Genomic DNA, 24,031 nt, shown 5'->3' with positions numbered 1-24,031 from the left:
TGAGCGCACAGCTGAGTTTCAAACCCAAGTGTATCCAACTCTACAGACCAGGATCTTAACCACCGTGCCTCCCAGACATCGTTGCTGCAGGAGCGCATGGGGCGCCCCAGGTTCCCCCGGGGCCGGCTGCCCCTGTGCGGGCTGTGCCGCCCGAGAGGTGTGGGGCTGAGGGCTGACTGAAGGAGTGGGGACGGTGCAGGCAGGGGACAGACAGGACGCACCCAGCACGCTAAGCTGCACCAGCTTCTGGTCTTGGCCGGCAGCATTGAGGGCCTCACACACGTACGTCCCGGAGTCCGAGGGCTGCGCCCGTGACAGCTGCAGCGTGTGGGTGCCTGTAGGGGAGCAGCCCCTCGCACCAGCAACCGAGCCCCAGCCCCCAGGCCCCACCCCACGATCCTAAAGCCCTCCCAGGCTCCCAAGACGGCCCCAGGTTTGGGGAAGCAATTCTGGCTCCCCACATACCCTCAGAGCTGGGCCCCAAGCCTCAGTTTACCCACCAGGCAGAAGGAAGACCTCCCCTCCCAGGGAGAGGGCCCGGCTGTCCTTGTACCACGTGACCTCGGGGCTCGGGTGAGCGTGGACGTCACAGGGGAGGGAGACGCTGCTGTTGAGGATGGCGGTGACCTGCTCCGAGTTCAGCCCTGTGATGCGTGGCGGGACTGTCCCCGTGGCCACCGGGATAAAGAAAGACACTTGAGGACGCACACTGGCAGGGGAGCAGAGAGCCACAGAGCGAAACACAGGGCCTTTACGAGCTCCTGGTGCTTCCGCTCGGCACATCGTCACGCTTCGCAGCAGCATGCACTGCTTATAACTGTCTTACAGATGAGAACACGGGGGCTCAGAGATCAGAGAGGGAGAGTCACTTTTCCGAGGCCACTCAGCTGGTCAGGGGCAGAGCCAAACTATCTTGAGGTTTGAGTCCTAGACTTTGAGTGCTCAACACTGTCATCCCTCTGTCCCTGAGGCCACAGCTGCCCCACATCTGGAGGCAGAGCTCACAGCCCCTGAGGTGCATGCATCATAAGAATGCAGTGGTCGAGAGGGCCTACCATGGGGCGGTGAGACCCCGCACCGGGTGACCTCCCTGAGTCTGTCTCCACAGCTGTGAAATCAGACTAACCTCCTAGCTTGGCTGGAAGGGGTCAGCCCAGGGGAAGTGCTCAGCCCCATGCTGGGCACAGGAAGGGCTCAAGAATGGTGCTGGGGGCCTCAGAGGAGCCGTTCTCCGGCAACCTCTGAAATTGCTTTATCATCTGGGGTTGGCCCCTAGTCATCAGGGTCCCCCAGTGCCCTCTGTCCTAGGATACGGCTGGTGCCGGGCTGGAATCCCTGAACTCAGAGCACAGGCCCAGAGCCCGGGACACTGGCGGCACCAAGGCAGTGTTCCTTGGGGAGGGTCAAGGCGCTGCGTCTGCCTGCGCGGGGGGAACCCGTGAGTGGGAGCGGGCCCAGAGCACTGGCTGCTTCTCAGCTGGGGAACCCCAGGATGCGGGTCGCCCGCTCAGCCAGCTCACCCTGCACCCTGAGGGTGAACAGCTTCTCCGCGGAGCCCGCCGGGTTCTCGGCCACACACATGTAGCTGGCGGCGTCGGCCACCTCTGCCGTGGACACCTGTGGGTACAGGGAGGAGGCGCCTGGAGACGCTGCAGGCCTGCCGGCCCTGGGCCCCCCGGAACCTCTGGGGGGGGCTCCCTCCCATCCACACCAGGCAAGGCCAGCACCCAGAGGAGGCCCTGCAGGAGGCCACCATTGTTGACATGCAGCAGCACGTAGAGGGCTCCCCGGATGCCCGCCCCCCGACCTCATCGGCTAGGACTTCCTGTGACATTGGGGTGGGGGGCAGTGTGGTTGGTGCTGAGAGATTCCATGTAGCAAACCAGCTGGAGACGACAGCCTCCCCTAGCTGTGGCACGCGTGTGTGTCCCTTCAGGTGCTGTGCAGCCCTGTGCCTGCGGGCAAGGCTCCTCACAGAGGAGTGTCTGGCGGCTGAATTAAGCCCCCGGTGGTCTGACGTGGTTTCGGGCAAACAGCCTCATTTGGCACAGAGGAGGGCAGCTCCTTGGTTCCCAGACCGGCAGTCGTGAGTCGCAGCAGCCGCTGCCTTGGCCCGAGCAGGGGGCTGCCCTGACCTGTAAGACCTGCCCGTCCTCCAGGACCTGCAGCCGGGGGCTCGGGGAGAAAGGGAGCCCGTTCTGGAGCCACGAGATGGTGGGCACGGGGTTGCCCAGGGCCGGGCACTGCAGGGTGACGGTGCTGCTGGCGTTGACGGTCACCTCCTCCACCAGCTCCTCCGTGTCACCCAGGATCACAGGTGGGGCTGGGGGTGGGGGAGAGGAGGGTGAGGAGCAGGTGGCCTCCCTGGGAATGGTCCCTGGCGGTGGGGGTGGGTGTGGAGGCAAGAGCAGCACTTGGTGCCAGGCGCTCACGTGGGCTCCTATTGCCCTGTTCACTAGGATGTCCCAGGCCCTGATGCAGCTAAGGAATCTGGGGCACAGAGAGGGCTGTGATTTGCCCAAGGTCACACAGCTAGGAAGCAGCTCATCTGGAATTTGGACCGGGTGCTGTGTGGTTTCATAGCCCAAGCTCGTAACCCCTACATCATCAAGCTCCGCGTTGAGGAGGCAGGAGGCCTGCGCTCTCCCCGGACCCCTTCAGGAGGGAGGCCCTGCGGGGCCTGCAGGCCCGAGACCCCCCGCGTGCTTCCCGGCGGGGCCACTCACTCAGCACCATCAGCTCGTAGTGCAGCCAGTCCTCGCCCACCTCGTTGGAGGCCTTGCACGAGTACCTCCCGGCGTCCTCTGCACGTACCAGGGGGATCTGCAGGACCCGGCCCCCTGCGGGGACACGGGGACAGAGGCCTGGGCAAGGGCCAGAAGCCCACTCTGTCCTCTGGAGGGCACCCGGAGCACCTCACTGCCCTGCCTCATCTGTGAAAGGGAGAGAGTCCGCCGGCCCCGCCCAGGTCGCGGTCGGTGGGGGGGGGGGGGGGGGGGGGGGGCGGGTCGGATGCAGTGCTGTCACGGCCTGCTGTGTGCCAGGGCCTGGGCCGGGCATCTTCCCGGCCTCCGCCTCCCTGTGCTGCTCCTACCCCCGTCTCACAGATGGACAAACCGAGGCCTCAGCAGTGCTGAGCCCAGCTCCGCAGCGAAGGCAGAGGGAGGGGCAGAGAGCTGGGCGCATGTCACGGCCTGGCTCTCAGGAGGCAGAGAGCGGCTCCCTGCCGGTGGCGGGGGGATGGGGCGTTGGGGGGCGTCACTTGGGACCCTCTGTGATCAGGAGCCAGCCAGGGCTGACCCTGGATCTCTAGGGGGCTGGAGCTGGTTTCTAGGGGGTGCTGGGGTGGGGTCACTGTGTGCTCAGGATTCTGGGTAGGGGGACTGCCAGCCTGGGCTGTGGGGGCCCTGCTCCTCGTCCTCCTCTCCCCACCAAACAGGAAGAGAACCAGGGGCTCACCACTCACAGAGCCAGAGGACAGAGGCCCGGACTACGGGGGCAGTGGCCGAGGCCGGGGGTCACTTGATGTGTGAGATTAATCTACAGTCAGGGTCAGAATAAAGGTCAGCTTGTGACCACAACCACTACGTGTCCAGGACTAGGGGTCAGTGGCCAGAGTCAGAGGTCAGTGGTGGGGTTGGAGGTGAATGGCTGGACTGGGGCATCAGTGGCTGCAGCCAGGGTTCAGTGGCTGGCTGGGATTGACCCATGGTCAGGATCCGAGTTAGGGATCAGATGTGACTGAGCTCACTGTGTGCCCAGGATGTGGGTCAGTGTCCAGGTCAGAGGGCAGTGGCCAAGTGAAGGGGTCAGTCTGGGCGTTTCCGACAGGAATAAACAGCCTTCAGTGAGCGCTGCCTCTCCCGGATGTCCAAGGGGACGCTTTCTTTTGCAAGGACCAAAGTCCAAAGCCTGGACTGGCCCTGCTCCTTGGAACCCTGGGGGACCCAGCTCCCCTCCCGGGGCCAGCCCAGCATGGCCCACCCGGCAGGACACGGGCTGATCCCAGCCCGGAGACCAGCCAAGTCCCTCAGGAGACCACACGGGCTCTGTGCTGGCATTGCTGCCATTCTGCTCTCCCAGGCGCTGGGCCGCAGCCCCGGGCACCCAGGTGTTTCTAAGCCCCAGCCCGGAGCCTTTTAATGAAAAATGGTTTACAAGAACTATTCTAAAATAAAAGGCCTGTTTTAAAAAATTAGGCAACCTTAAATAAATACTTAAAGTGATATCAAGAATAAAAAGGTCACCTGAGCCATGAGCGTGGACCCCACTGCGGTCCTCAGAGCCGAGTAAGAGCCCCTTCAACCCCCGGGGTCTTGAGCTCTTCCCAAAGGAACCGGCTCCCCCTCCTGGAGAGGCACCAGCTTTGGCCGATTATTTCAGGATGTTACCAAGCCCAGAGGTGGGCCTGGCCCAGGTGAGAGTCTCTGTTCTAACAACCAGAGGCAGAAGGGGACCCCGTGCTTGCCTTCAAACAGGTTTACAAAAGGCCGCTAAGGCCCAGAGTGGTCACATGCTCTGCCTGAGGTCACACAGCAAGCAGCACACAGGATTGCTCAAGGACTCGTAGAAAGGCGGTTGAGACCAGCTGTGACGTGGGTATGACCCTGGCCCCTGCCTGCTAACGCCCGACTTCTCCGTGCAGCCCTGGCCTACCTTGCAGAACAGACACCCCGTCTGTGGCCGAGAGGGGCTGGTCCTCCCTGTACCAGGTGAGCTCGGGGGGTGGGACGGCGTTGGTGTCGCAGTACAGATAGGCAGGGTTGTTCTCCACGATCTCCCGGTATTCTGTCACCTCACCCCGGGCCTCTTCCTCCCTGATCTCGAGGGCTGCACTGGCGTCGCCCATCTTCTGGAACATGGGGGGCACTGGGTGGGGGGCACAGCCATTAGGACACACAGCTGAGGGATGGGGACGCACCTCCGCTCAAAGAGACCCCCAGCCCAGCCTCCCCAGGGTGCGGATTCCGCCATTTGAGCCCATTCCTTAGGTCAAGGCAGTTCTTAAATTCACTCACTCCTTCAACACGTGTTTACTGAGCAACGACTATGCCGGGCACCAGGACAGGTTCCTGCCCTCTGCAGCTCGAGTCTAACGGACTCAAAAGACATGCTGACACTTTTCAGGGGAGGAAGCCAGACACTAACTTTAGCCAGAGCTTGTCTCCGGGAGCACACAGGCACAAAATCCTCCGCTTTTAGAAGTGGAGGGGGCCCTCAAGGCCACCTGATTTGATCACCCACGTTTACAAAGGTAAAACTAGGGCCCCGGGGGGAGGTGACGTCCCCAGGTCACAAGGTCAGTTAATGAAAGAGCCCATGCCAGGGCTGTAGGGGCCAGAGAGTGACGAGAAAGGGCATGGGGCCCGGAACAGAGTCCTCCTGGCAGGCCACTCGGGAAGCTCTGGGACGCCCCCAGCCACACTGACCCCAGGCCAACACCCCACCCGCCCCCGCCAGCCCCACACACCCTGGATGAGCACATGGAAGTCCTGGTCGTCCTCGCCAGCCACGTTGGTGGCCACGCACAGGTATCGCCCCGAATCCGAGGCCTGTGTGGGCTGGATCTGGAGCAGCCGGCCTTCACCCAGCACGCGGAGCCGCTGGTTGGGGGTCACAGGCTTGGGGGAGTGAGTGGGGGAAGGGGGGGACAGAAATGAGGGGGCAGAAAGCTCCCAGACCAGGGTACTTCTATTTTAACAAATTAAAAAAATATAAGCTAAAGGGATAGGAACACCCTGACAGCTTTGCAAAATCCATATAAGTTACAAACAGGAGGAGAATTAAATGGGTGAATATAGACTTTAACGTTCATGAGACTCGTTCCCTATAAATAGTTGGATTTCTAATTAAAATATAAAGGGTGGGGCAGGGCCCAGGCCGGCTCTGGGGCTAGGTGCTTTGACCGCCATTTCTGGAAGGTTCCAAGCAGAACCAGAGGGACCCAGAGGTGAGAGCCTGAGGCCGCTCAGGGGGTCCTGTGCTCACCTGTCCATCCTTGTACCAGCTGATGGAGGGCGGGGGCGCGGCCCGGCACTCACACTCCAGGGTCAAGGTACTATTGACCTTGGTCTTCACTTCCTTCATGCCGACCTCCCCCGAGGGGTCGTCTTTGGAGATGGAAGGGGGGACTGAAAACCACAAGGGGGTCTGAGGAGCAGGCCCGAGGAAGGGGTGCCAGGACCCTGCAGTCCCCCTGGCCCTAGGGCAGTCCCAGAAGTCGGGGGGCTGGGTCCTGAGAGTGGAAACGGACTGCTCCCGTGGCTGTTCACTTAGGGGAGAGTTTGTCTGCGACGATTACGGACCAGGGAACTTCTTGGGGTGACCTCTGGGGACCCTAGGCCTCAAGTTGCGGGAGCGGCAGTGAAAGTGGCAGAAGGAAGCTAGGACTGGAGTGGGTCTGGGTGTCCAGGTGGCCCGAGCCCTGACTCACCATCCCCTCCTCCTAGTGCCTGGTTCTAAAATGGGGAATGACGCCCAGTGACTGTCAGAGAAGACAAGCCTCTGGGGTGTCAAGTGCGGCCCGGTGCCAGGGCCCCAGGGTCCCCGGGCAGCCTCCTGCCCACCTAGGGGGTGCCCTGGAGGGTCTCTGACTCACTGAGAACCTCCACGTGGTAATTCTTCACAGCCTCCCCAAGCTCATTGGTGACCACGCAGGTGTACTGGCCCGCGTCCTCCTCCTGGGCATTCAGGATCTGCAGCCCGTGGGTACCTGCTTGGGGGGGCAGCAGCCAGGGTCACCCCCAGGCATGAACCCAGGCTCACCAGTCCCTTCCTCTGACCCAGCCCGATGACACATCACCTGACCCCTGGCTCCTCCCCCCGCAGAGGGCATCACCTGGGAGCAGCTGGATGTTGTTCGAGGCCTCGAACGGGGCCCCATCCTTCATCCAGGTGATGGTCGGGGAGGGGAAGGCCAGCGCCTCGCAGATCAGAGAAATGGGGTTGTTGACGGTCACCGTCACCTCCTCGTCCGCACTGTCCTCGCTCACTCCCAGGATGGTGGGAACCACTGTGGTGGGGCGGGGAGGGTGCTGGTGAACAGACACCCCCAACCCTGGGCCCAGGGATCCCGAAAGGTCTGACCCTGGGCTTAACTTCATGCTTTTGTTATTGGCATTACGCAGATGGGAAACCGAGGCTCAGGGGAACCCATGCACTCCTCTGACTTCAGGCTGGGAGACCCAGAGCCCAGGCTCTCTGTCACCAAGCAATGCCACGGGGAAGGTGGACAATTTCTGTCTCAATTTCCCCAAGAGCCTCTTACCATCCAGACTATCTACGAAATTACCCAGAGCCTTCTCAGCTCTGTGGTTCCAATTTGTACGGCTCCCCGAGCGGCGTGTGGGGTGTGGGGGGTGTAGGGTTGCTCCCTGCCGAGTAGAATGGCTTTACTTTCACTGGTCCTAAAATTTCCTCCTTCCGCGTCTGCAGGGGACTCTCCTCGTACCACTAGCATTTTTAGAAACAGACGTCACTGAGCCAGTCTGTGTCCCTCTCATTTTCTAGGTCCCTGTTTCTCCAGCCTGACAAGACAGCTGGTGCTGCATTGCCCTCGGAAGACGGACAGCCTGGGGTGAGCCTCGTCACCCCTCTAGGTCTCAGAGCTTCATCGGTGACATGGGGACAAGCACAGCTCCCACCTCCTAGGGTTGTTGTGAAGATTTAAGCGATCAGGCCTGTCCAAATGCCTGGACCATGATAAATGTTCCACCAATAGAGCTGCTACTATTATTTCTGTTGTGGTTGAACTTGGAGAAGTGGAAGAAAAAACAGTGGGGCACTTTGTGCGAAGCTGGTCCCCTTGGTTCTCCGTCCTGCCAGTACCCAGGGTGGCCGGGAGATGCTCAGCACTTACCCAGAACGCTAAGCTGGAAGTGTTTGGTCTTCTCCCCGGCGGCGTTGGCTGCAATGCAGGAGTAGCGGCCGGCATGAGACAGGTTGGCCTGGAGGACCTGCAGGAGTGCTCCATCTGGAGAAACATGGTGGGTGTCTTCACCAGCCAGGGGCCGGCCATCTTTGAACCATGTGACCTTGGGCTGTGGGTGGCCTGGAGGCAGAGGAAAGAGGTAGGTGAGACGATTCAGCAGGATTTGACCAGGTCAGCCCAGACGTGGCAGGCTGCTCCAGGAAGGGGCAGGGCACATGGATTGTCCATCTCAGTCCAGAGGCCCTTGGAGCAGGGTAAGACACAGAAGCAGTTACCAAGCCTGGCCGGGGCCCTTTCCTGTGTGGTTTGATTGCCTTTTCTTTACTGAGGAGGGCGCAGAGATGGCTTGGTACAGACAGGTAAGACAGAAAGACAAGGTATTCCTTCCATCCATCTGTCCATCCATCCAACCATCCATCCATCCATCCATCCACCAACCCATTCATCCATCCATCCATCTATCCATCTGTCCATCTATCCATCTACCCACCCACCCATTCATCCATCCAAATATCTATCCAGCTATCCATCCATCCATCCATCCATCCATCCATCCATTCACCTACCCATCCATTCATCCATCCATCCATCCACCTACCCATTCATGAGTCCATCCATCCATCCATTCATCCACCCACCCATCCATCCATCCACCCACCCATTCATCCATCCATCCATCTATCCATCTGTCCATCCATCCATCCATCCATCCATCCATCCATTCACCTACCCATCCATTCATCCACCCATCCATTCATCCATCCATCCATCCACCCACCCATTCATGAGTCCATCCATCCATCCATCTGTCCATCTATCCATCCATCCACCTACCCATTCATCCATCCAAACATCTATCCATCTATCCGTTCTGTCCATCCATCTACTCATCCATCCACCCACCCACTCACCCACCCATTCATCCATCCATCCATCTATCCATCTATCCCAGCCTACACACGTTAATGGGAGCCTACTCTGCCAGGCACTGGGCAACCACAATGACAAGGCAGCCCCTGGGTCCTCAAGGAGCTCACGGCCTGCTGCAGTATACAGATGTCACAAGCCCACTATGGTCCAGCATGGTCAGTGCTGGGCTAGGGAAGAGTGGAGGTAGACCCCTAGCCCCAAGGGATCGGCCAAGGACTCCTTGTGGAGCATCCTGAAGCTGAGATCTGTAGTCAGGCGAGCCGTGGGGAAGAGTGTTTTGGGGCAGAGGCACAGCAAGGGCAAAGATGAGCAGGAATGTGGCGCCAAGTCCGAGATGGAGAGAGACCCTCGGCGGGGAGCAGCAGGCCTGGTGGCAGGCAGGCCAGATCCCCGGGGCCCCCTCCTTTCCGAAGCTGCCTTCTCACCCTGCTCCCAGCCTACTGTGTGTGGGCCTTACCTGTGGCATTGCACGTCAGGTGAGCTGTCTGCCCCTCGGGGACCTTGATGGCCTCCTCCAGGTCCTCGTTCTCGATACTGGGAGGAACTGGGAGAAGCAGAGATACTTACTGACTGGGGTTTGCTCATTCAGGCTGAACAATCACAGAGCAGGAAGCCAAGAGTCCATGGCACCCCTCTTCAGTTTCCTGTGCCTTTGTTCCCCCATCCCCTCCTGCCTGCTTCCACGGGCAGTGAGTTTAACAGACATTTGCTGCTGGCTGAGGGCAGTACCCGTGCCTTGGGGAGAAGGTCCCGATCAGAGGAAGGCAGTTGGGTGGTGTTGAAAAAATATGCCCCCTTCCACTTTGGGTTAGTTTCTGTTGTTTCTGGAAAGTTCCATGGTAGCCTTAGAGCAGAGGTCGCTGATGAAGCAAAGAAAACAAGGCTCGGCCTCTCCCTCCTTCCTGTGCCAGGCCCCGCTGCAGTGCGTGCCCTTAGTCCTGGGCCCGGCCCCATAAGCTCCCAGGTGGGAGGGGAGGACGCATGGGGCGCCCACGAGAAGGCGGCGGTGGCGTACCCAGGACCTCCACGCTGAAGTTCCTCCGCACCTCCCCAGCCTCGTTGCTCGCCAGGCACGCGTAGGGGCCTCTGTCTCGCTCCTGCGCCCGGGTCCTCTTCAGCATCCAGCCACCTGGGGAGGGAGCAGGTGGGCTCCAGGCATGACTGTGCGCAGCCTCTGACCCCAGCTGAGCCCGGGCCGCCCACCAGCAAGAGGAGCGTGCCAGGCGTCATAATTAGATGTGTATGTGTCTGCTTCCCCCAGTGTTCCATTCCTCAGATGGGGAAACTGAGGCCCAGGAGGGTAGACAGACGGATGGAGCCCCCTGGACATTACACATGCACCAGGGTCAGCTTGAGGATCTTGTTCTAGTAGGAAAGATCTGGCCCCTGGCTACCCCTGGTCCTGCGGACGGGCTGCAGGTAAAAGGACATCCATGGGCTACGTAGTTCCGCCCTAGGTCAGACACCCATTCTACTCTGATGGACCCCATAAAAGGCTGCTTTCTCCCAAGGACCTCTCAGAGGTGGGCCAGCTCCTCTCAGAGAACCCAAGGGTCTCCTAAGACCAGCCCAGGGAAGGCAGATGCAGAGGACATGTGTCATCACTGCTGTTCCCGCGCCCAGGGCAGACATCATCAATCGATTGCCACTCTCCTTTCTGCAGGGCCCAGATACAGTCTCTGAATTCATATAATCATGATGCATGTGGCAGGCCCCACCAAGTGCTTAGAAGTGGCACACAAGAGGAACCTTATTTGCCATCCCAGCTTTGCTGTGTGGAGCAACTGATGGGTCACTGAGGCTGAGCTTCAGTGGGCTTTGAGGTCCCCCTACAAGATTTAGATGGAACACTGCCTCTTGGGCCTCAGTTTCCCCATTTGTATACCAGCAAGAACCATCACAAACCAACTTTGTGAGGAGGATGAATATTCAGAGAAGGTGCTTAGATCAGCCTTTCCAAAAGTTTGTTACTGTTCTGTGGGCTGTTACAAAAGTTCCATGAGAATCTTTGCTGCAGGACTTATCAGAACCTTGACTAAGCAAAGAGTCACTGTGAGTCTCTAGGAAGGGAGCAGAGCAGGAAGCCTTTCGCAAACTCATTTAAGTCCATTTTTCTTTCCTGGAGCCCCTCACCTGACCAGGTCTTTGAGGTGCACTCTTGGGGGGCTACCAACAGCTGAAAGGGTTACCCTGATCAGGCCTGGCAGCTCAAGGTCAGAGGTCGTGGGCAGAGGCAGAGGGCCAGACCCGATAACCAGCTGCTGCCCTGGCTGACACCTTACCTGCCAGGAGGTAGGTGTCCTCCCTGGGGCTGAGGGGCTCCTCCCCTCGGAACCAGCGGACCCCCGGGGGCGGGATGCCCGTGGCTTCGCAGAGCAGCGTCAAGGGGCTGTGCAAGGCCACGGTGACATTGGTCAGCGGGTCCATGTCTCCGATGAGCTCTGGGGGCACTAAACAGAGAAGCAGCCGCATTCAGGATGCAGGCAGGGCCTGTACACCTCCCCCGCCCCCAGGACCCCCCGCCCCAACCCCCAGGTCGGGAGGAGCAGACGAGACGTGATCACAGCTGCTCCCCTGGAGGAGTGAGTGGCAGCGTCAGGCAGACCCCTTGGGCCTCAGTTTCCCCAGCCCCTGGGAAGGATGCCGGGAGGACGCAGCAAGAACGGGTGTGAGGAGCTCAGCAGAGGGCCAGCTCCGGGGCAAATGTGGAGCCGCGAGGCTGGAACAGAGCGCAGGCGGACACGGCCGCCCCAGTTCCGCGCGTGGCAGAGCCAGGAGGCTGTTCTGCACTTTCTGAAGAATCCACTCGAACAGGAAGAACAGGAAGCCGCTCTGTCTCCTCGGAGCTGGGAGGGTGAGGCCAGGGATCCCAGCGACCCCAAGGGCAAGGCGGGAGGGGGTCCTACTCCCCTCTCCCAGCTTCTCTCTTTCCACTCCCTGCCTCCACTCTGAGGCATACAGTAGGAGCTCAATAAGAGACTGGAATCACCAGGCTGTTCTAGCCACTCTGAACGGCTGTGTCACCCCCCAGGCCTCCGCAGAGTCTGTTCCCTCTACCCTGCGGACTCTTCCCCTCACCCTGGCACCTGGTTAACTCCTATTCAGCTTTTACATTTCAGCTGAAAGGTCACCTCCTCCAGGAGGCTGCCGTGCCTTCCCATGACTGTGCTCAGGGTCTCCCTGGTCTCCCACAGGCCCCTGAATTCCCCCAGGAGTCAAGGATAGAGATCACCTACTTCCCTGGCGCCTGGAACAGAGCAGGGAACAGTAAATAAGGGAGGGTGGGGAATCAGGGCTATGCCGAGCCAGTCCTGATGCTGAGAGCAGCATTCGCAGCTGCCCCGGAGGCCTGACTCCTGGGAGAACAAGGGGAGACCCCGGGAGCTGCCCTGTGCCGTCCCCTGCGGCCCCCCTCCCCGCCTCCCTGGCAGGCTGCCAGTCCTCACCCAGCACGGAGAGCGTGAACTGCCTCTCGGCCCTCCCGGCCGTGTTCTTGGCCACACAGCTGTAGCGCCCGGCGTGGGCAGCACGAGCCCGCTCCACGAGCAGCCTCTGGCCTCGGTTCTGCAGCCGCAACCCAGGCTCGGGCCTCACCGGCCGCTCGTCCCGCTGCCACGTCACCCTGGGCGGGGGTTTCCCCGTGGCGTTGCATTCCAGGGTGGCCTCGCTGTCTTGGATCACCGAGACCTGTGTGGGGGGCTCCCGGGGGCCAGCGATCTGAGGGGGCACTGGGTGGGGAGACAGCACATCAGGAAAAGTGCCGGCCTCCAGGCTCACCCCACTCAGGCCTATGTTCCCCTGCCCCCTGCTGGCTGTGTGACCTTGGCCAGGTGACCTCACCTCTCTGGGCCTCCATTTTCCATCTCTATAATGGGCTCATAACAGGACCCCACGGCCCCTCTCCACCCCCTGGGAACCTGGAGGGGCTGCTGTTTGGAGAACAGCTCACAGCACAGCCCTCAAGATCCTTGAGGGCTTTTCTTCCTCAGAAACCAGAGGCTTCCTGGAGCTGACGCAGCCATGGGACAGTTGGGGAGGGGGGTCATCCCCAAGATGCAGAACAGCACTTTCTTGGTTTGCTTTTCTAGAATGACGTTTACAAGGCTGAGATGCTAGATTTCATCCCTGCAGGATGAGCAGGACGAGACCCGGCCTCCATTATCTCCGGGAGCTTCCTAGAAATGCCACCTTTCTTTCAGTTTCCATCTGTTTCAAGGTGTGTTGTTTTTCTCCAGGCCACTGGGGGCTGCGCGGGCCCAGGGCGCCCCTCTCACGGTTAGACAAGGAGCTGCAGAAGCTGCTCGGGAGAGGCACTGAAGACACCGCCAGCCATCTGAGAGGGAACGGGGACCTGTCCTCATCGTCACTGTCCCTGTCTTTGCTGGGATTCTGGCAGTGGGTCTGTCCCGCCAGGGAGCTGCACTGCCTACCCTTCCGGCCCCTTCTGCGGGTCAGGCCGTCCCAGCCCGGCTCACCATGCACCTCCAGCCGCTGGTCCTGGCTGCTGTTTCCCGCCACGTTGCTGCACTCACAGGTGTATGTTCCCTCCTGGGCCCGCTGGGCCTGTCCCAGGTACAGCAGCCGCCCCACGGCTGACACCTGCTCAAGGCTGGCCCCCTCCCTGGGCAGGGGCTGACCTGGATGCAGCGAGAAAGAAGGCCCTGGTCCCTGGTCCGTCCACCTGGGACGTTTGTCCTCCCACCCCTCCCGGCCAACTCCTGCTTGCCCTTCAGGTGTCCACTTGGACATCACCTCCGCCAGGAGGCCCTCTCTGAGCGCCACATCCGCTCCTGGCACCCCCTCTGGGCTCCCACTACCCCCAAGCTTGCCCTCATAGCAGATCTGCCTGCAGGTCTCCCCTCAGAATCCCACCCCAGCCTGGGCCCGCCAGGAGGCAGACCCCGCCTCACTTCCCCCCTGGGATCCTTAGAGGCTCCCCAGGGCCTGGCACATAGTAGGGCTCAATGGAGGTAGTGAATGAATGACCCCCTCCGTCCAGCTACAGTGACCTGGGGAGGGGGACACCCGGCAGCGAGAAGACCCTGACACAGGGCAAGGACTCCGGAAACCTCGAGGCCCCGGGGGAGACACGGACTTCCGTCACCTGCACCTGTTCACGGGGGCGCAGCCCTCGGGGTCGTCCGCCACCACCCGTCCCGGCAGGCAGCCCTCAAGGCCACACACCGCCGCCTGCTCCCTCTGACGTCCCCTCTGTCCACGCTCTCCCCCGGGATCTCAGCCCGCCTTCCCGCCCCGATTGTTCCTGGTGTGGACCTCTCTCCGAGTGCGGCGCTGCCTCTGCCTGCCCACTCGCATCTCCCTGGGTGGCTAACAGACGCCTCAGAACTAGCACGCCCCAGCGCCTGGCACTGTCCCCCGACCTGCCCCCGCGGCCACTCCATCTCGCTGCTGGCAGCGCCACGCTCCCGACTGTCAGACCCAGACCTCGAGTCATCCCCGACTCCTCCTCCTTCTCAGTCCCCTATGCAACCTGTCAGGAAACCGGGCCGGCCCCACCCTCGAAATACATCCAGACTGCGCCCCCGGCACCACTGCAGGGCTACCTGCTAGTCCAGCCGGCCAGCATCTCTCGCTAGGAGTCCTGCACGAGCCTCCTCAACGGCTGTCCCCTCCCACCCTTGCTCCCAGTGGTCTATTCTCAGCACAGCTGCTAGAGTGTAATTCAGATTGTCCATCTTCGGTCCAGAGCCCGGCAGTAGCCCCATCTCCATCGAGGTAAAAGCCAAGATCTTTCAAACAGTCTCCGATCTAGCCCCTCTCAGTCTAGCGACGATCGCCTGCCCTCCTTGCTGCCTCTGCTCCAGCCCCGCTGGCCTCTTTGCTGTTCTTCAAACATGCTTGACTCGTTCCCACCCCAGGGCCTTTGCACCTGCTATTACCTCACCTGGAATGCTTTTCCCCACCATATTCTTATGTTTATTCCTCGCCTTCTTTAAGCCTGCTCGGCCAAACGTCCCTGGCCACCCAACTTAAAACCACAAATCCTACCCCCCAGTGCATCTTTCCCCCTTCCTGGCTTTGTTCTTCTCCAGAGCACCCATTTCCTACAGTACCACGGCCTTCACTACCTTGTCGTCTATCATCTGACTGCCCGCCCGCTCCACTGCGGTGGGTGCAGCACCCAGAACAGGGCCTGGCAGAGAGGCTCTCAATAAATATTGGTGAAACGCATGAATTCCAAACTTTTACGGAGGACCTGTTTTGGACCAGGCCCTCTCTTGGAATTCAGTGCTGGCCAGGACCGTGCCTCACAGGGCTCACAGACTTGCAGAGGAGCAGACACTGAAGGGCTGAGGTGGGTGACATGACAAGTTAACACACAGGGGCTGTGTCAAGGAGGCCCCGCCCCAGCCCGGCGTGGCAGTCGGGGAGGGCTTCCTGGAAGAAGAGATACCTGAAATGAGGCCTATGGATCAATGCAGCTCTCACTGGCCGGGAAGGGGCCCAGCAGACTCGGGGACCGAACAGAGAGGGGCTGAGGAAGTGTCATTTCTGTAACCAGCAGCCCACCCCGTGGGGCCGGAAGCCCACCCATCTGACTCCATTGCACGAGGCTCTGGGGCAGGGCGGAGGGAGGGCAGGGAGCAGCCTCCCAGGGCGGGGCAATGAGGCAGCCATCCTACCGTCCTTCCTCCAGGAGATCTTGGGGAAGGGGACGCCCCGACATTCGCAGGACAGCCTGGCGGGGTGCCCCTCAGTCACGGTCAGGGTGCGGGGCTCCCTTGAGGGGAACACTGGAGGGACTGGGCAAGAGCAGAGAGGGTGTGAGGCCGCAGGCGCTGGGCGGGATGGGGAGGTGACAAGGCGGAGGGCTGTATCCTGGGACCCCATCATGGCCACCTCCTCAGGGTACGAAGCCAGCATGGGCCCGGCGGGGGCAGGGGAGGGACCCAGCCCACAGGGAGACCCTCACCCCAGACGTCCAGGTTATAGTGCTTCTGCGAGCGGCCCGCCGGGTTCAGCGCCTCGCAGGTGTAGCGGCCCGCGTCCCGCACCTGTGCTCTGTCCACCTGGCCGAGAGCCAAACGGCCTGTCAGCGGGGGTGGCACGGAGCCCGGTGCCCCCGACAGACCGTGTGACCGTGGGCAGGCCGCTTCATCTCACTGCACCCCAGCCTCCCCGCCTGGAACCGGGGGGCAGTGACAGCGCCTCCCGCACCAGAAGTTTTCAGAAGCCAGTGCCTGTGGGGGGCCTCGCACGGGCCCGGCACATGGAAGGGGCTCCCTCACTGCAGCCCTGCAGCCTCGCCCCGCTTCACACCCAGAGCCCAGCCCTCTCCCGACAGAGCAGCCCAGAAGAGCGCGTGGAGGATGAAGGAGGGTGGGCGTGGTGGCCCCCGGCCTCAGGGGTCACATCCTGACACGGGGTGATGGAGCGAGGCTGTGGCTTTGAGGAATGAAGAGAAAGAGGGGCAGGCAGTCCAGGCAGAGGAAACCAAATGGTGGTGCACAGAGTTGGGAATGATCATATCACAAGGTGTAGAGGAGTGGGAGAGGGAGGAGCAGGCCTGAGTGGAAGGTTCTCCTTAACAGCTAGAGAGGTACATCCCGCCCCCCAGCTGACCTGTTCTCCAGGACAGTTTGGGAGCTCAGAGGTGTTCTCTCTAAGAGTTCCCCCAGCCACCCCAGAAGAAAGGTGCCACTGCGTTTACAGGTGAGAGACCTGAGGCCAGTGTGCACAGGACATTGCCTAAGGCGGCACAGCCAGGGGAGAGGGAGCTAAAACTTAAATCCAGGCTGACCCCAGAGTGGCTGACCCCAACCAAGCCCGGCTCTGCTGGGCCAGATGCCCCATGAAGGGTCTTAAATGCCCAAAGGGGAGGAGGCTCCTGAACAAGGAGTGAAAAACAGGTGGGAAGAGAGCGGCTGGCATCGTGGGGGCCCTGAGGGAGGCCCCGAGGGCTCAGTCCTGTCCCCATTGGGCTGGCAGCAGCTCTGACGGGTCAGGAGGACGTGTCCTGGGTGTGGGGACAGGAGGGGCCTGCAGGTCCCCTCGAGCTGAGCTGATGCCCACAGGGGCTCCCGCGGGCCCGGCCTGCCCAGGGCTCCGCTCCGCTTGCGGGGGAGGCCGTGCACCTCCAGCAGGGCCTTGTCTGCAGAGAGCCGGACTCCGGGCCCGGGCTCGAGGGGGCGGCCGTCCTTCCGCCAGCTCAGCACGGGACGGGGCACGGCGTGGCTCTGGCACTCCAGGGCCACTGACTCGTTGGCCACGACGGACACGTTCAGCTCCTCTCCGAGGATGCTAGGAGGCGCTGCAGGAGGGGACAGGAGAGGGGCGGTGGGTGGGGCCGGCAGGACAGGGCATGACCCGGCCACTTCCAGCAGCCAGAGCAAACCCCAGCGCTGGGGAGTCCCCGCTGGGATGCGGGCGCACCCCCCGAGCAGCAGCCCTCCTGTCCTACCCTCAAGGACCTTCAGTGTCCTGCTTCACAAGGAGGCCCCAGATCTGGACGGGACGGTGGACCACAGCAGCGTCCACATCCCGGATGTGACCATGAGCTTCAGTTGCATGAGACGTTACCATGCAGGGAAATCGGGTCAAAGGGACTCAGGGTCCCTGTATTATTTCCTACAACTGCATGTGAATCTACAATTATCTCAAGATTTTTAAAAAATTAATAATATTTTTGAAAGTTTTTAAAAGCAGTTCCCCGGCCATGTTTTCCCCGGAGACAGAAATAAGCAGGGCGGCGTAGGGGTTGAGGAGGCAGGTCCGGAGTCGGAGCTCCTGGGTCGGAGGCACCGTGAGGCCCTGGAGATGTCACAGCCTCTCTGGACCTCGAGTTCCTCATCTGTAAAATGGGGGTAATGGAAGTACCCGCCTTGTGGGGCCTCCGTGAGATTAAACCAACGACCCAGGTGGGCGCTGGGCACACAACCCTGCTGACTGCCGTTTGGACTCCAGCAAAGGGAAGGAGCCGGGGTCCATGCCTTCTCGCCCCTCCCGCCCGAGGCTCCACAGTCCCAGAGCCCCGCAGAATCCCATACGGGACATTTAAAAGCCATAGCGACTGGACTGGGCTTCACGGGGGTAGTGACTCGGGTGACAACCTTTGAGGTGGATGCTGTCTCCATCCCCTTTCACAGATGAAGAAATGGGGGCTCAGAGAAGCAAAGCGACCAGCCCCAGGTCACAGAGCAAGGAAGCGGCGGAGGCAGGATCGGAAGCCCAGGTCCACGACACTCGAGCCTGCGTGCTAACCATTGGCACACACTGCCTTTCCTGCACAGCCTGTTGCCCCGTCTGACCAGGACAGTGGGAACGCCCGGTTCCCCGTGTTTGGCCTGGTGCTCTGGCTGCGTCGTGCTCCCTCTGCCTGTCCCCTGAACACGGAGCTCCTGGCCATGTGGCCGCCCGCCTGCCCGCCCGTCCACACTCTGGCCGCCCCCAAGTGAAGGTACCATGGTCTCAGGCTGGCGCCACCCCCCAGATGTGGCCGGGGATGCCCCCAGCCCCACCTTCTCACGCCGCTGGCCCGGGACTCACTGTGGACGTGCAGGACGACGTCCCGGCGGTCCTCGCCCACCGCATTCACGGCCACGCAGGAGTAGCTGCCAGAGTCGGCGGCCCGGGCCCGCGCCAGGGAGAGGATGCGGCCCCCGGGGAAGACCTGCACCCCGGAAGGAAGCCCAGGTGAGGTCACGCTGCTCGAGGGTCAGCATGCACCCATCACAGCTGGCAGCCTGCTCCGGACCCTGGGCCCACAGCTGGGGCCTCGGCCGGCTGGCGGGCAGCCACGCTGGTCCCCAAAAGTGTACTCTAGGGCCGAGCGGTGGCCAGTGGCCCCTTGAACGGGGGCTGGCCCCACGTGGGGCGTACACAACAGATTTCAGAGTCAGTACGAAAAGAGAATGCAAAAGTAACCTTAATAATTTTCTATACTGATCACGAGATGGAATGATACTTTTTGGATACTGCGTTTACTAAAATATATTATTAAAATTTTTTTAATGCAGCTACTAGAGACTTTTCAGTCGCACATGCACTCGCATGTGTGGCATGCACTGCGTTTCTGGAGACCACGCGGCATGGGGCAGCTCTCCTTCCTGCCTCTGCACACCGTCCTGGGCAATGGCCACCCCCCCTCATCTCGGAGCTCTGGGGCCTGACCTCTGCTCCCTGCACCTACTGAGGCACCAGGGACGCGAGCGGGGCCACCAGCCTGCTGACCTGGAGGCCGGAGGTCCCTGCGGTGGACACGGGGTTTCCATCCTTCAGCCACAGCAGCAGGGGGCTGGGGGCTCCGGTGGCGTTACAGGTCAGCCGGACGGGGGCGTCGAGCAGCACGGGGCCTGGCAGGCTGGGCGGCAGTGTGATGCGCGGAGGCACTGCAGGGCGGGGGCGACATGGGGCACAGGCTGAGGCCCTCTGGAGGTGAAGCAGGAAGGGCCCCTGGCTGGGCACCCCCACAGGGGCACACAGCCACAAACTAAAGTGCAGGACGGCCACTTCCCACATGGGCATGCCATCCACAGTGCTCAAGGCTGCTCATCTCATGCTTTCAACACCACTGTGGGGTTTCTACAGAGAGGAAACTGAGGCTCAGAGAGGGCAAGCCACCTGCCCAAGGTTGACCAGCTAGGAAGTGGCAGAAGCAGCACTTGAACTCGGGCCTTCTGGCCAGCATGAGGTCATTATCATGGGGATGGTGTGGGGAAACAAGGCTGAGGACCCCCGGCAGCTTTTGTTTCCCAACTCAGAGCTATCAGATGAAACACTATCCTCCAGACAGTCCCTCTTGGGCAGAAAATGGTCGAAAGATCAACTGTATCTGGGAGACACGAGGTGTGATGCCCAGGGCCCCAGCCTCCTGCCCAGCACCCACTCCTCTTAGGACAGAAACAGACCTCTCCAGCCTCCACCTGGCCACCAGCACCACCCTGGCCCTCCTCTCATTGTTCTGTAAGCTCCAGGCCCGCAGCCTCCTTACAATTTCTTGAATTCCCCAGGTCTCTGCAGCCTCAGGGCTTGGTGGGTGGTCTCCATTTAGGCATCCATCTCTCAAAGATGCCCCTCAGACTGCCCAGGCCAGCTCAGGGCCCTGGTCCCAGCGCTCAGTCGAATCTCACCCTTACTAGCTCTTGTCACAGTGAAACAGCACTTTGGGTAGATATCTAACTACTGTATCCTCTGCTGGACTGAAAGCTCCTGAGTCTGTCCTATCCGTGGCTGCAGCCCAGAGTCTGCCCCAGAGCATGTACTCAATAGATGTGGTTGGATGGAAGATGGATAGATGGGGGAACAGACGGTTAGGTGGGTGGATGAAAAGATGGATGGTTAGATGGCTGAATAGATGGATGGGCAGAGGACTGGATGGATGGCTGGATCAATGGATGGACAGTTGGGTGTTCCCATGCATGGATGGAAGGATGGATGGATGGATGAAGGATGGATGGGAGGATGGATGGATGGATGAAGGATGGATGGAAGGATGGATGGATGGATGAAGGATGGATGGGAGGATGGATGGATGGATGAAGGATGGATGGATGGAAGGATGATGGATGAATGATGGATGGGTGGATGGACAGATGTATGGATGAATGATGGATGGATGAGTGATGGATGGATGGAAGGATGATGGATGGATGAAGGATGTATGGAAGGATGGATGGATGGATGAATGATGGATGGATGAAGGATGGATGGATGGAAGGATGATGGATGGATGAAGGATGTATGGATGGAAGGATGATGGATGGATGAAGGATGGATGGGAGGATGGATGGATGGATGAAGGATGGATGGAAGGATGGATGGATGGAAGGATGATGGATGGATGAAGGATGGATGGAAGGATGGATGGATGGATGGATGGATGAAGGATGGATGGGAGGATGGATGGATGGATGAAGGATGGATGGAAGGATGGATGGATGGATGAAGGATGGATGGGAGGATGGATGGATGGATGAAGGATGGATGGAAGGATGGATGGATGGATGAAGGATGGATGGAAGGATGGATGGATGGATGGATGGATGAAGGATGGATGGATGGATGAAGGATGGATGGATGGAAGGATGATGGATGAATGATGGATGGGTGGATGGACAGATGTATGGACGAATGATGGATGGATGAGTGATGGATGGATGGAAGGATGATGGATGGATGAAGGATGGATGGGAGGATGGATGGATGGATGAAGGATGTATGGATGGATGGATGGATGGATGAAGGATGGATGGGAGGATGGATGGATGGATGAATGATGGATGGATGAAGGATGGATGGATGGAAGGATGATGGATGAATGATGGATGGGTGGATGGACAGATGTATGGACGAATGATGGATGGATGAGTGATGGATGGATGGATGAATACACTGATAGACAAACTGATGGAAAATAACTTTTTGGACAAGGACCCCTTCAGTCCCAGGGCAGCTCACCATTGACCCGCAGGCCATGCTGCAGCTCTGCGCTGCCTGCCACATTGGATGCCACGCAGCGGTAGCTCCCAGCATCAGAAAATTGGGCTCGCTCAATTAGGAGGACCCTCCCATCAGCTGACACCGTCACTCCCTTCTGGGCAGAGACAGGCTGGCGGCCCTTGAACCAGGAGATATCTGGGGGAGAGAAAAGAGATACAAGGGCTCCTGCCAGCCCCTCAGGCTGCGCCTGTGTAGTGGGCGTCCAAGAGAGGCTTCCAGGGTGGCCACATGACGTGCCTTTATTTCAGGCAGAGAGAAAGCCAGAGTTCTCCAGGGACGGGGCGGTGGTGGCACAGGCAGCGTCTCTGAGACAGGACTGAAGGCAGAGAGGAAGCCCCAGGGCTGGAGGCTGGGGCAGCCAGGAGCACGGAGAGTCAGAGCCAGCCCGGCCCCTCACCTCCCCCCGCTGACAGGAGACCACTCACGAGGGAAAGCTTTAAAGGAGAGCATGGTGCACCCCAAGACAGCAGCCTCCTAAGCATGGACCAATTGTGTCCTCAGCTTCCTCACATCCTGCCAGGGCCCATCCCAAAACAGGGCTCCCCCAGGGGAGATGCAAATGCCTGTAGGGCTCGCCACCCCAGGCAAAGCAGGGCGACCTGGTTCAGATGGGGGACAAGAGATGGACCCTCCCCCTGCGCCCATCCTGTCTGCTGGACACTCACGCCTAGCCCCAGGCTCCCAGCCCTTTCCTCAACTGCTGGTCTAGAGAAGCCCAGATGGATGGGGACTTGGAGGCCCTGGTCCCTCGCCCCCACCCCAGGGTGGCCCTGTGAAGTTCCAAACTGAGCAGAAGCCCCACAGGGTTGCTGCAGACACTGGGCCTGGCCGTGACGGGCATGTGATGGGCAGTGAATTAACAGCTCCGAGAAGGAAGTGAGGAAGAGGGAAGGCACACCGACTTCATCCTGTTTTGTCCTCGGCCTCGTCAGATGGGGAACTGGGGCTGGCAGGAGGTGGCTTCCAGCCAAGAGGAGGGGTCTTACCGGGAGGCGGCACGCCCGAAGCCAGACACTCCAAGGTCACTGAGGCATTTTCCAGCACTGCCTTGTTGACGGCGCCCGGCTCGATGTTGGGGGGCACTGGGGAGACAAGGAGAGCCCTGGCGTGGTGGTATGGGCTCTGAGCAGCTCAAATCTCAGCCATGCCGTGTCCTTTCCCAGCCTTCCCCAGGGGTCCTGGGCAATGAGAGCCCCAAACGGCTCATGTCCTCTGACCAAGGAACCCCCTCCTGGCCCGAGCCCAGGAACAAAGGCAATGGGCTGCAACCCTTGTTGCAACCGGATGACAAGGTCGACCCCAGCACCCAGCCCCCCAGAACAGTCGATATCCGGCACGGCGGGGGGAGAGGGGGAGGGATCTCCGACAGCCATGAAAAGTGACAAGCGCAGGGATGTGCCCACACACGCGAGGACGTACAGGAACCCAAAAATGAATAAAACAAGCAAAGTTAAACACGATTGCAGACAAGTTTATCCTCTAAAACTCCCACAGAAAACAGCCAAAAGGGGCCACAGACCAAACGACTTTCTGCTTCTTCAAGTTAAGTGCAGGACTATGATTCTAAAACCTGGTTCTCCTCCCCGACCCCCCCGGGGCAGCCCCGAGGGCCCTCAGGGGATCACCCACCATCTGGCACCCACGTCCTCACCCAAAACCTTGAGTGACACGTCCCTCTTGCTCTCCCCAGCCAGGTTGGTGGCGGCACAGGTGTAGATGCCTTCGTCCCTCAGGTCCACCTTCTCGATCTGGGTGTGGGGGTGGGGAGGAGGAGGAGGAGGATGAGCAGAGGGTGTGCCATGGGCATACAGGATGGGCAGAGAGCCCAGAACTGGCAGGCAGTCAGAGCGATGCTGGGGCAGGGTGAGTGGCCAGGCTGCGGCAGACCCCGGGGGCAGGAGAAGCGAGGCATGGGGACAAGCTGGGGTCTGGGATGAGCTGTGCATTCAGATTCCAGGGAATCCCTCTGATTTGGGGGATACTTCCCCCTCTCCTCATTTTCTCCCTCTGACAGCTGAAGCTCCAGAGACCTGGACCAGGCTGAGGGCCCCCTCCTTCAGCCCCAGCGCCCCAGGGTCCACTGAGCATGCCCAGGCTGAGTGGGGTCAATGCTTGTCCTACCTCCCAGGCTGCCAGGGCCCCCTCGGGGTCTCCAGGGCACCTCCACCTGCACCCACTTGCCCCGCCAGCCCTGTGACTTCAGCACGTACCTGCAGGTTCCCCCCTGAGGCTGCCAGGGCCACCCCATCCTTCCACCAGCTGAGGCTCGGGGTTGGCACCCCAGTCCCTGCACACTGGAGGGTCACAGGCTGCAGGAAAGGGGCTGTGATGTTCTCATCCCCGACGATAACCACCGATGGGAGCTCTGGGCAGGGGGACAGGCCGGGAGGGCCCGCGTGAGGGCCAGGAGGCGGGCAGCGGGCACCCATCAACCCCCTCAACGCCTGGGGAGTAGAAGCGGCCTTGCGGGGCCGGCCTCAAGCCTCCTGACTCAACCCCCCAGACACCTGGCTTAGAGGAAAGAGCGCCGGGCCAGGGGCTGGCAGAGCAGGTCTTTCCCTTTAAAAATTCTCCCATCCAGAACCTCACACCCTGCTGGCGGGAGTGCAAACTGGTGCAGGCACTGTGGGAAACAGCATGGAGATTCCTCAAAAACCTAAAAATAAAACTTCCATACGACCCAGTCGTCCCACTACTGGGTGTCTACCCAAA

The 24,031-nt window shown here is 60.5% G+C and overlaps 1 protein-coding gene and 1 long non-coding RNA gene across 7 annotated transcripts in view; one reads left to right on the top strand and one right to left on the bottom strand.

Annotated features, from left to right (window-relative positions):
- Positions 1-24,031, bottom strand: part of HMCN2 (hemicentin 2) — a 146,970-nt gene that overhangs the window by 44,001 nt on the left and 78,938 nt on the right. For 5 of the 6 annotated variants that reach the window (XM_070251672.1, XM_070251673.1, XM_070251674.1 and 2 more), the window contains 25 exons: positions 23,530-23,684; positions 22,971-23,067; positions 22,306-22,401; positions 21,278-21,454; positions 19,052-19,209; positions 18,368-18,491; positions 16,957-17,132; positions 15,795-15,891; positions 15,505-15,624; positions 13,336-13,497; positions 12,307-12,588; positions 11,143-11,310; positions 9,876-9,989; positions 9,318-9,404; positions 7,859-8,050; positions 6,839-7,012; positions 6,599-6,715; positions 5,989-6,131; positions 5,471-5,621; positions 4,657-4,869; positions 2,727-2,840; positions 2,136-2,323; positions 1,521-1,617; positions 501-662; positions 222-335 (listed from right to left, as the gene is read on the bottom strand). In XM_070251672.1, the coding sequence (XP_070107773.1) occupies positions 222-335; positions 501-662; positions 1,521-1,617; positions 2,136-2,323; positions 2,727-2,840; positions 4,657-4,869; positions 5,471-5,621; positions 5,989-6,131; positions 6,599-6,715; positions 6,839-7,012; positions 7,859-8,050; positions 9,318-9,404; positions 9,876-9,989; positions 11,143-11,310; positions 12,307-12,588; positions 13,336-13,497; positions 15,505-15,624; positions 15,795-15,891; positions 16,957-17,132; positions 18,368-18,491; positions 19,052-19,209; positions 21,278-21,454; positions 22,306-22,401; positions 22,971-23,067; positions 23,530-23,684 (3,678 nt within the window). The remainder of the gene's footprint in view (positions 1-221; positions 336-500; positions 663-1,520; positions 1,618-2,135; positions 2,324-2,726; positions 2,841-4,656; positions 4,870-5,470; positions 5,622-5,988; positions 6,132-6,598; positions 6,716-6,838; positions 7,013-7,858; positions 8,051-9,317; positions 9,405-9,875; positions 9,990-11,142; positions 11,311-12,306; positions 12,589-13,335; positions 13,498-15,504; positions 15,625-15,794; positions 15,892-16,956; positions 17,133-18,367; positions 18,492-19,051; positions 19,210-21,277; positions 21,455-22,305; positions 22,402-22,970; positions 23,068-23,529; positions 23,685-24,031) is intronic. The other variant, XM_023629145.2, reaches the window with a different exon arrangement.
- Positions 4,573-13,432, top strand: LOC138920806 (uncharacterized). Its single transcript, XR_011432623.1, has 3 exons — positions 4,573-4,712; positions 7,510-8,069; positions 13,096-13,432. It is a non-coding gene; the product is annotated as an uncharacterized lncRNA (long non-coding RNA).

This window comes from Equus caballus, chromosome 25 (genome assembly GCF_041296265.1).
Source record: "Equus caballus isolate H_3958 breed thoroughbred chromosome 25, TB-T2T, whole genome shotgun sequence".
NCBI classification, from domain to species: Eukaryota; Metazoa; Chordata; class Mammalia; order Perissodactyla; family Equidae; genus Equus; species Equus caballus.
The sequence above is the reverse complement of the archived record's forward strand: the minus strand, read 5'-3'. Positions and strand labels throughout refer to the sequence as shown.